The sequence below is a fragment of the Protopterus annectens genome, chromosome 3.part1, assembly GCF_019279795.1.
Source record: "Protopterus annectens isolate FY-2018-M chromosome 3.part1, PAN1.0, whole genome shotgun sequence".
NCBI classification, from domain to species: domain Eukaryota; kingdom Metazoa; phylum Chordata; order Ceratodontiformes; family Protopteridae; genus Protopterus; species Protopterus annectens.
In genome coordinates, this window is record NC_056732.1 from 1614946768 (window position 1) to 1614958835 (window position 12068).

At 36.9% G+C, this 12068-nt stretch overlaps 1 protein-coding gene across 3 annotated transcripts in view; it reads right to left on the reverse strand.

Annotated features, from left to right (window-relative positions):
- CALCR (calcitonin receptor) overlaps positions 1-12068 on the reverse strand; it is a 2888559-nt gene that overhangs the window by 677743 nt on the left and 2198748 nt on the right. For all 3 annotated transcript variants that reach the window (XM_044067646.1, XM_044067647.1, XM_044067645.1), the window contains one exon: positions 8157-8248. In XM_044067646.1, the coding sequence (XP_043923581.1) occupies positions 8157-8248 (92 nt within the window). The remainder of the gene's footprint in view (positions 1-8156; positions 8249-12068) is intronic.

The following is a 12068-nucleotide window of genomic DNA, read 5'->3' on the forward strand; positions in this document are numbered from 1 at the left end:
GAGCCATAATTAAAACTCTAAATGATGTGGACATCCTACAAAAGGGCCTCACTGAGACAGATGCCTGGTGCCAAAGCCATGGCCTCAAGCTCAATGCCAAAAAGTGCATTGTCATCCCCTTTGGTAAAAACTCTGTACCCATAAACTATAACATAGGCTGTAGTATACTTAACACCGAAAGTGTGATAAGAGACCTTGGGACACAGGTGGACAGTCGTCTCTCCTTTGATAATCACATCGCCACAGTAGTCAGGAAATCCTTCTACGTGACACACCTCATCACAAAAGGTTTCTCATCTAGAAAAAAAGAGGTCATTGTTCCCCTCTACTCATCACTCATTAGACCCATTATAGAGTACAATGCCTCTTTTAGTATGTACCACACAAGACATCTAAAACAACTGGAAAGGCCACAGAAATACCTCACAAAGAGGATTACCGGCCTCAAACAGATGCCCTACGCAGACCATCTCAAAAAAACTTCAGCTTTACTCCATCGCATATTGGCTACTCAGAGGTGATCTCTGACTGACATACAAAGCTACGTCAAACCCGGAGCTGTTGGACAAGCTCCATTTAAAGAATTCCTAATCCATCCAAGCTACACACTCTAGGGACCTAAACCTTGTCACCACAATAAACAGAACATGCCGGAGGAATAGATTCCTGTCCCAGAGACTTCCCATACTCTGAAATAAACTGCCTATCTATATCAAACAAAGCTCTTCATTAGCACTCTTCAAGAAAAATCTTGATGACTGGATGGGAAATAGAAAATTCACCTCGGGGATCACTTCTGTGGCTCTGCTCGACAGTGGCACAGGAAAATAATTTTCTTGGGTTGCAAAAGCCAGGGTACCTTTTTGGCTGGGCTTGTATAGGCCCTTGGGCTGAAAGCCTAGTACCTACCTATGAAACTATGAATTAATGTTTTTTGGCAGCCACTAGGCTTTATAATGTCTAGACAATTCAATTCCTGTATCCCAGGTAAAATAAAATAATTTCCTTTGTTGCATCCATTTGCTTGGCCAGTATTTTTGACAGAGTACTGTGGACAGAATTTTTAAAGTCTTCCAACTCATTACACTCCCAAAACATATTTTCCTAGTTGCCTTTAACTTCCCCATCACACCTCCAATATTTGACATCCACCTGAGGAAAAATTATTTGGAGTCTGTTTGGGGTATAAAAGTACCTATGCAAACACTTCCATGCACAAATTCTAAATCCTCTAGACTTTGTTGGATACTTTGGAGCCATACATATGTCCTCTCATTGTTTACTTGTGAATTGCTTATCCAATCTCTCTTCCCAATATTTTGTAACTTCCTCTGATACTGTGTGTGTCAGGACATTTGGCCTGTACTGCTTCCTCAAAGCCCTGAACTAGATTTTGTACCTACTGATGGCCAGGTGAAAGTGGCTGTGCAGTAAGCCACTGCCAAGCTGTAACAAGGGCTGGGTGAGCAGTGCAAACTGTCAGGTGGTGTGGCCAGTAGGCTACAGTGATGATGGAGTATGGTATGATGGAGTATGGTGAAGGGTGCAAACTGTCAGGTGGCATGGCCAGTTGTTGTCAATAATGAAGGAGTAGGGTGAAGGGTGCAAACTGTCAGGTGGCAGTAGGGTGAAGGGTGCAAACTTTCAGGTGGTGGTAGGGTGAAGGATGCAAACTGTCAGGTGGCAGTTGGTGTCAATAATGAAGGAGTAGGGTGAAGGGTGCAAACTGTCAGGTGACAGCAGAGTGAAGGGTGCAAACTGTCAGGTGGCAGTAGGGTGAAGGATACAAACTGTCATGTGGCATGGCCAGTAGGCAACAGTAGTGATGGAGTAGGGTGAAGGGTTCAAACAGTCAAGTGGCAGTAGGGTGAAGGATGCAAACTGTCAAGTGGCATTAGGGTGAAGGGTGCAAACTGTCAGGTGGCAGTAGGGTGAAGGATACAAGCTGTCATGTGGCATGGCCAGTAGGCAACAGTTGTGATGGAGTAGGGTGAAGGGTTCAAACAGTCAAGTGGTAGTAGGGTGAAGGATGCAAACTGTCAAGTGGTATTAGGGTGAAGGGTGCAAACTGTCAGGTGGCAGTAGGCTGAAGGGTGCAAACTGTTGGGTAAAATTAGGGTGAAGGGTGCAAACTGTCAGGAGGCACTGCCAGTTGGTGTCAGTAATGAAGGAGTAGGATGAAGGGTGCAAACTGTCAGGTGGCAGTAGGGTGAAGGGTTCAAACTGTCAGGCATACCTCTCAACTGTACAGATTTTCACAGAATGTACAGATTTTTGCCTCATATTTTTGGTCCATTTTTCATAAAACTGTGGCTTTCTGGCAGATTAGCGGAAAATCATTAAGGACCGAAATTAGAAAATAATGACAGACATTTGAGCTACAGGCTTCACTCCCTTCCAAAAATTCATGTGAATGGAAAACCTGTTATTCTATCAACTTTCTAAGTTTGTATGAGCAATATTTAAAAATTGTCCCTATTCTGGGGACTTTGTCCACTTTTATTTATGGCTTTGTTCAGATTTCTTGCTCTAAGAGGTTGATAGGTATGCAGGTGGCACAGCCAGTAGGTGTCAATGGTGAGAGAGCAGAGTACTGGCATTGCATAAAGGAATGCTGATACAGAAAGAGTGGAACACAGTCTGAAGTGTATCATATGGTAGCAAAATGGTAGCAATGTCTGCAAGACAGGAGATGAACTTTTTATTTCTTGACTCTTCAGCTTTCAGAAAAGACCTATTTTTCTTTCTCTACTATCAAATTTGATTTAGGGGTAAAAGTTTGGGTATCTACACTGGAGCCAGATGAGTTAGTTTTAGTTCTGAGACAATGTGTATATCAGTTATGCTCTTGCTGTATCAGGTTTACAAGTGTGTGCAATATGTCACATATGTATCATCTGCAGCCTGCTTTTTCTGCCCTTTCCAACAAATATGGCAAACCACGTCCTACTCTATTAAACACCACAATGTAAAGTATTACCTGTCTTGGTAAAAAACACTGACAGATATCTGTAATGCCTTCAGTCATGCTGTCATCCTTTTGTTTGTATGGTAAAGAATGAAAACTCCTTGGCCACATATGAGTCATAGGAAGGGCCGATTATTTCCTATACCTAACCCATTTCTGTCTGCTGACACAATTCCTACTGGAGCTCTGTCTGACCTGACTTTAGAACTCACTCCTCCAACCACCTGCCTTGCTTTAACACTTTTTGTTCATTATGACAACAGATACTCATGTACCTTGGCTAGCAGGTTTAGTATCATTTTGTTGAAGGCCACTTATGTGGATTCCAAAATCGCATAATCACATGGGCGACTGGGAAAAACAGTGAACCACATCCTTTTGAATTGGTAAAACAGAAAACAAGGAAGTGATTGGTTCTTGCAAAATCACTGTTGACTTGATTTTAAGGCAACATTCAAACTGGTTCAAATGTCAAACAATGTTTTTACCATTTTCAACATAATGGTTAAAACAACATTCACAATTTCAGCCATTTGAGTCAATGCAGTGACTCAGATGTGTCACTTAACCCACTTAATTGACCATAATCATTGTGAAGCTGTCTCCAGAGTCAAGCTTTGCATGGTTTCCCTTTTACCTAGCGAGATGAATAGCATTGTGTTTGTATTTTGTATTTGCTATACCACCTGTTTGTTGTGCCTCACATCAGGCTCATGTAATGCTTTTGCACTGCTTTCCTCCAAGGTCAGCGTCATTGCCAGTAGGTCTTGGTCAATTCGTTTGACTTATGTTCATTTGTGTTATCTCATTTCTATACACTTTACAAATGTTATCACTGAATATTATTTTGTGTAAATTGCCTTGACATGACCCTACCTAGTCTTCCTTCCCTTTATGTACCCTCAAAATGACCATACTTAGTACCTCATTAAACCTCTCTCCAATGTGTCTGCTATGCATTTGCATAATTTTATACAAACAAATTTTTTTATTGTTGACCTATTGAACTATATCAATGTAAAATTGTTACTTAGCTTCTTTTTAATGCAACTTTAACTTTATGCATGTAAGCCAGCATACGTGAATCTTTTTGCTATAACTGCTATTATATCAATATTGTTTAAAATTGTACTTGTTTAAATTGTACTACTGGAGCTTTTCTCCTCGGGTCTCCACTGAAAATGGGCTACAAGTCCACTTGGACAAACCCGGTTAGCAAATGTCAATAAATAAATAAATAAATAAAATGTTAACAGCTGAACAAGATTGATTCTGCTTGCTAGACTTAATTTTTTGTATTATGTTGTGTTTGTAAAACACTATCAGTGTTCTCCTTCTGTGGATGCATTTGTACCATACTGTGCCATACTTTTTTTTTTTTTTCTTTGTATGCTGTGGTCATTGCATTTAACAGTCATATATTCAGTGTGTTTACTGCTGTTTTCCTAACTATTCTGGACAAAGGGTTACACTTCACTATGAATGCTGTCATGTTGCAGTACATGAATTTTAACAATTCTATAAATGTGCTACTCTGTACATGAAGCCATTATGATACTACCCCCCCCCCCCCCCCTCCGGCATCACTGTTGTTAAAATAACAGAAAAACATATGACAGTTTTGGAATTATGCACTGCAGCTTTATTCATATTTGCAATTCTCGTCAAACAAACTGCCTTCAATCACAACCTCTCTAACCTGTTAAAAGGAAATACCTAGCAGAATAAGATGGTGAGTAAAATAATATGTAAGAAATACCAATCATTTGACATATCCTTTTGCCTGCATATTCCTCACTGTTTCTGTAATATCGGAACAAAATCAGACTTAGGTCAAAGAGTGCCAAAAATGAATCATCTGCTATAACCATAGAGGAAGTATAACTGTTTGCCAGGGAGAGTATAGTGTCATTGGTAATGACTCTGTACACATAAATAGCACAGACAATTTTGAGTGGATCAGCAGTTATAACCATGCTGTGATGTGTTTGTGAAAGTTCACTTTTAGAGCAAGAGTCAAGAAATGAATTTCTTGACACTATTTCAAGAAATCCTAACAAAGGTTTATGATCAGAAACCCAAGTCTGCAATATATGAGGAATTTTAGGTCCCTGATATTACAAGTATTAAAAAAAACTGTGGCAGTCAGAAGTGTCTAACAAATTTAAAAGATACTGGATGTTTATTGTCTAAGACTCTGAATCTGTTACTTCAAAATAATTACAGACAAAGGTAACAAAAGAAAGACATGTCTGGCCCTATTCAATTAGAACACTGACAGGATAGCAGGTCTACCTTAACATTCATGTTCTAAAGAGTTAAGACATCTTTAAACATATTAACCAGTGCAGGCTGGCTACATAAACTCACTGCTATGTCACAATTTCTTAGCTTTTATGAAGGATAGAGAAAAATCTGAGAGAAAATCAATGATGACTCTCAGAGTTAGGGACAGCAGAGATGCATTGTCCTAAGGTGCGCTTTGCTGCTACATGATGCGAGATAGACCTGCTAGATCACTTTTCATGTAGTTCCATGACGACTACAATATATAGCTTTAACAATGACAGTCATTTATAAGAACTCTTCTGTAATACACTTGTTATAACTACATTTTAGATATGAACAATGTTAGAATAAGGTTACTTTTTTCTTCTTGATTTCAGAGTTCTGTCAGCATGGTCCATTTACTGCACAATCCCAACAGATGACCCTTATTTATGTTTACAGATGGAATATTTTTATATGAACTGAAATGGAAGCATCATTTTAAAATTGATCCAAATCTCTAGCAAAACAATAGAGATTTGAAATAAAAAAACAGAGTAACAATATCAGTTTTAAGTGGGTTGTGTTACTATGGTTCATGAATTCAATTATAATTGATAAGTAAATTCATAACTCTGCATTGTTTTGTCTACACTTTTAATATTTAAAAATTGCTTTCTCACTTTCCCTTTTTCCTAGTACCCACCCCAAAAAAAAAAAATGAAAGCAGGAATTAGTACTGTTTCCATTTATTTACGTTTTATATTAATGTATGTGTGTATGTATAGACTGATAGATATGTATTTATTTATTTTGGTGGGAGAGGCATTCATGCTGCATCATTCCTTTTTCCTTCCCTCTGACTTTCACATACAACAGGAAACACTACTGACTTTTTCCTGAGATATAGCTTAGTAAGCCATAGGATACCTGCAAGTGTAGACATGCAAATGAAATACAGTGCAGAACACATGCAGCATTTAGTTTACAATTTTTGCTCCTACAGGCCTAGAATCAAGGAAGAGCATAGAAATATGACAAAATGTTTATGTATGTCATCAATAATGTCACAATACTTAAAAGAGTGTCCAGTCCTTTGTATTTAAAAAAGTTCTCAACTTTTCTACTTGTGTAATAGTTTAGGTCTGCAGCAATCCATTTCATCATAAACAATGCTGTCCAATAGTCAAATTTAATTTAATGCAGTCCTTTCTTTTGTTAAACCTTTTTAATATGTTTCACATAGCGTTTTATATTTCAGACAATTAGAAAGAATAAAACAACTGTTTCATCTGTGTCATATAAGCAAACAAATGTTAATAAAATTCATCTGAACCCTTAAGTGTGACCAAATAAATAACTAACTAAAGAAATAAAGAAATAATAGTATAAAGACATAAATTTCAGAAAAAAAGAGAGAACAACTGCTATTAGTTCTTGTGAACATCTGTTGCACACACTATTTGTCAGTACAGCTAGCATACTTTGAGCTTTCAGATCAAAAGATGGAAACTTCTCCAGGAAAAATAAAATGTTCATTCAAACTTACCCATCTGGGCTTGTTGTCTTATTCTTAATATAGCTAAAAGTTATTAGCATGGAAAAAAGGGCAAATATCTATTTTATAGGAGTATACTGTGTTACAGGGCTTCAGTTATGTGCAATTAAATGGTTTTACAAAAATTCAACTGAGTAAAAAATAATTTAGGAAAGTATTTTTAAATTGAAGGTGTGTTAGAAGTATGTATGTGCACCAACAATGAGATTAATCAACACAATGTTCTTTTACAAGAAGATGAAAGGCAAAAAAAAACATATTTTCTTCTTGCCTACTTTGTGTGTACAACATTTCCAACTTTTAATCAAACCATGTAGCTTCTGGTGAGGGCATGCCAGTAAGTGAGCACCACAGGGTAGTGTGACATGCCTTCTTTTAATGCATGTCAGACTTTATGATAAAAGTTGTAAGAAATCTATGCTTGGAAAAATAATGGAATGAGTGGTTTGGGCAGAGGGTAATGCTTATGGACATTAAAGTGCCGCAGTAGACATGAAAGTCTCTACTAAACCATATGAGTCATTTACATGATGGGCCATGTCAAATCTTAAAGGTTTGTATGTAAAAACAGCATGGAAGTGATGAATCATCTGAGTCTGAACTGTAGCCCCTCGCAGTCCTCCCACCCCAGAACCCACAGCATCCATGTTGGTAAGGTGAGAAAATATTCTGAGCTGAGACTCCTGAGGAAACACTCAGAAGCAGGAAGAGGACATCAAGGAATGCTGGATGTCCAGGCTTCACAGACCAAAGGTTCAATCAGTACTCTTGTTAGATCCAGTCACAGGAACAAGACATGACTAGGCAGTCTTGTTTGATGACAGAATATTAAGCAGAGAATGCCATCTTGGAACAGTCATGACTATTCTAAGAAGGCTCAACGTTTGGTATATTATGCCACTCCAATGCAAATTTTACAAGTATCCACCAGAAAATGGTACTGTTGGATTTTTCACTAGCAGTATTTATTTCTGTTTTTTTCTGTATTTTCTTTCACATACCTGTTACTCAAGAGGTATTCCAACTTACAACTGGCTGAAGTCTTATTAACTTTGCTCCTTCCTTCTTAGCACATACATGATCTGAATGGCTATGTAATGTGTGCTCTGTGAAGGAAATATGAACAACAGTTAGACTGGCTAACAGCTAGTAGGGTGGGGAAGTATGGTTACGTGGCTGGTCGGCAGTCAGTCAGAGTCATCTGTTGTGGTCCCCTTTTTAAGAGATATAAATTATGAATATTAAATACATTGGTTGCCTGAAACAAAGAGTATGTACTGCATTTCTTATATTTTCTTAATTACCAAATTTCATAAAACTGCACTGTTTATATTATGTTCTTCTATAAACAACAGAACTTACTTGAAGTAGAAAAATATTCCTAGAGAAATCGACAGAGATGCCATAGACAGAGCATGGCCAACAATTGTCAAATAGAACATTATAAGGGTCATCTGAAAAAAAAACACAATAATAGCAAAAACAAATATTATTATAGAAATATTACACAGATAAAAGTAATACAAAGGACAAAAATGAATGCCATTTACAATGTAACACTTTACTCTTGTTTCCTTTGCCTTTGGCTTGTTAAGACAACAAATCTATATCAGTTCACTGAAAACACTTTCCAGCAAACATACATTCATCGAACCTAATTCAATGAAAATTGCTTCAGCAATTTGCTGAATAATCCCAGGGCAAAGAAACGCTTGTCCCACAGCACAACTTTGCTCTTTTCTCCACTGTAGTGTGATCTCGGCGTTCGTATATATATATATATATAGTTGTGGGTGGAGTGCAGTCCCTCACATCTGGGGATGTGGGGGGAGCCCCCTCCCACTTGGGTGGGTTAGATTTAGCTACATGTGGGTCAGTTGTGCTGTGAGACAAGTATTTCTTTGCCCTGGGAGTATTCGGTGAATTGCTGAAGTGATTTTCGCTGAATGAGGGTCAGTGAATGCATGTTCACTGGAAAGTGTTTTCAGCAAACTAATAGACCCAAGACAACATCTCACTATTAGAATTCATTAAATATGATAATCTAAATACAAGTGCGTAGTTGTCAATTTCAAGTTTTTTTATGTTTAACATTTCCTTTTTTTACTTAATTATTAGTCTTTATGTATTGTAGGATTCACAATGCTGTAGGACGTTCTGTTTCATTTTCTTCTTTTGTTAATGTAATCAATAATCATTGACTGTGATGTATTCCATAGCTGACTTTATTAAACTGCAATATCATTGGGTATATTATTTTCTACACTGTCATATATGCAGATAAATATGAAACAAATCTAAAATTACCTTCACCTTATAACGACCAACAAAATTCTCTACAACCCAGGAAAATGCCTTGCCAGCAGTCATTTATTAAACTGGCATGTACCAGATATTGAATTATGTTCTGTAAACTATTAGAAATTCTCATTAAAAATCTAAAAATCAAAACAGGGGCTGTTTATACATTGTATATATTTCTAAACTATTGAACCTAAACCCAACAAATAATAGAAAACATGTATCCAAATGACAATTTACAAATTCAATAAAAGTATTAAATTCTCCTCTTGTACCACACTACATTTCCAAGTGATTTTTTTCTGCATTCAAATGAAAAATGACAGAAAAATCTTATTTCTATACTCCTTTTTTATGTCTGAAGTCAGTATGCAACTATTTGTTTACAATATATACATGCCTGATTTCCTAGTTGTAGGCAAAAATCGCATCTATAATTCCTATATCTGTCTCTTGTATAACTTCAGTTTGAAATATGCTATTGAACTCTTGTGTAGCAGATCTATTATTCTAAGATAAACAAATATATTGGCGTGTTGAAATCGTGTGTATGTGCAGTTGAAATAAGCAGAAATTCTGGAAAGTATGTCATCTGTTACCTATACTCCACTAATTAACTGTAAGCAGTGCAACTCCAGCCCCATCCAGCACCTTCAGCATCTCCAGCCAGATCTCATCCACACCAGCTGACATACTACTGTGGAGAAAATTGATCACCATGTTGACATCCATTACAGTGATGGACTCCACCTCATGGAAGTTTACATACCACCTTATGATAAGTGGGCATGCTGCATAGCTTAAGCACTTTCTGAGAATGTTTGTTTTTCCTCCAAGAAATCTACCCAACTGTGGCTGGTACTGCACTCCCATTGCTTTTACCACTTTTTGACAGAGGTCTTGCCTTTTCTTTCTTGAGACTTTGAATGCTTTCACAGAGTATCCCTGAAGACATTTAATAGTCTTTTACTATGAAATTTCTAATGTATTATTTAACTCAAATGCAAATGGGACTGATATGCAGAAAGCACCTTTGCATGTTTCCAGGTTTAAAAGAATAATTTTTAAAAAGCAACTATGCAGTGACTGTAAATAATTTATAAAGATAAATATTATAGTACAAACAGAAAAAGGACTGAACAGCATAGCTGGTAATGTTTGTAAATATTGAATGACTGACTGTAATACCCTATTCAGGTGTTGTTAAAAGTTACATCTATAAGGGGTCCATATTCAGTCATTGTGAAGAGAAATTCAGTGAACAATAGTCATTGAAAAAAAATCTTTAAATTCCCACATTACTGACTGAAGTAAACTTAAATAAAATTGATTTCTGCCTTGCACCTCACACACCCCTGCATCTCAAAATATGCTAACTCTGAAATCATAAAATTTTCGGGGGAGAGGAGATACTTTCTTGCCCCCAGTTATTGGCTCACAATCCCTTTACGAACACTCCACATAGTAATGCTACCTTGTGACATCTGTATGAGTATAACCTATAGTTAGGTGGTAAAAAAGGTGGGTCATGACTGTAATGTTAGAAAGATGTGCTTCCTTAGTGGGATGCATGATGGGTCATGGGTCGCAACTTGAGTGATACAGTGACGTTCTTGATGTGCCATCATCGATCTTGTATCATACCTCATTAATTTGAAGTTCTTGACTAGCTCACAGACTTGTTGCACAACCCTTCCCATCAGAAGGAAAAGTTTGTAAAGGGATACTTTTTTTTTTTTTAAGCTAAGGATAACAATAAGGAATTTAATTATTCTAGGACAGGACCTCAGACGTTTTAACGATTTGGATGCTGAGTAAGTAATGGAGATGCACAGGATGTTAGAAATATATATTTCAGTGTTAGGAAAAGATAGTCTTGTGCTTGAGAAAATGAGGCTTCACTTAATGGTACTTCTAGACTGTGAGAAAGAAAGAAGCATTGCAAGTGTCACAACAGCTAACCTCTCACCTGCTCTACATATTTATATTTCTCTTTCAGCATTACCATTGATGATCCCTCATCCTTATCTGCAAAGCTTGAAAACTTTTCCCTTCCATTTTCCCCATACTTTCTATTTTAACTACTTGAGGGTTGAGGAGCAGCTCCTGGAGAAAAAGAAAGTTCTTGACTATGCATATGGCTGTGTTAAAATATATTTTATTATTTTCCATGCTTCTTGTTTGCTTACAGCATGAAAATGCATGGGTAAAACAAACTCTCTTGATCATAGGTAAGTACTAGGCTACGAGTCTACAGACTATTACAAACCTTGCTAATAACTAGAAGGCAGAATCAAACCCTGTACCATGTACTTGTGAGGTTCACACCTTAACTATTATGCCGAGCCTTAAGTAAAGTTTTATACTTAAACTTTTCTTATACACTGAATGCATTTTTAAATATATATATTTGTATTACACCTGGTACCTCAATGTATCCGATAATCGATTATAATATTTATGTATACATCTAGTTTTGGCCACCTTGTCCTGAGTTGTGTCTGAAAAAAATTTCGGACCAGTACACTTACCTGGTTAACAAATGTTAAATAATAAATGAGGATGCTATATTAGATAAAGCAGTTGTAGAAGATAATGTACAGATCCATCAATACTGGGGGAGGGGATAGGCAGTAAGAATTCATCGAGTGCACAAGCTTTGGAGAATGGAATGTCATGTTTGTCTGTATCACTTAATTGGGGAATGTGTATAAACAATAAGACAATATTTAGAAAAAGCAAGAGAAAAAAGAATGTGGATTAAGTAATATATCTGGGATACAGGAAAGCCATAAAGGAATGAAGACATTATTTCTCGATGAAGCATGGCAGGAGAAACAGTTGGATGTAGGAAGAAACAATGTTAAAGTCCAGCAGAAAAAGTATTATTCTCCTGTTTTAATGTGATTTACATGAAGCAAAATAACATAAGCAAGTTGAAGAAAATGCAATATATAACAATAGAAATCAGCA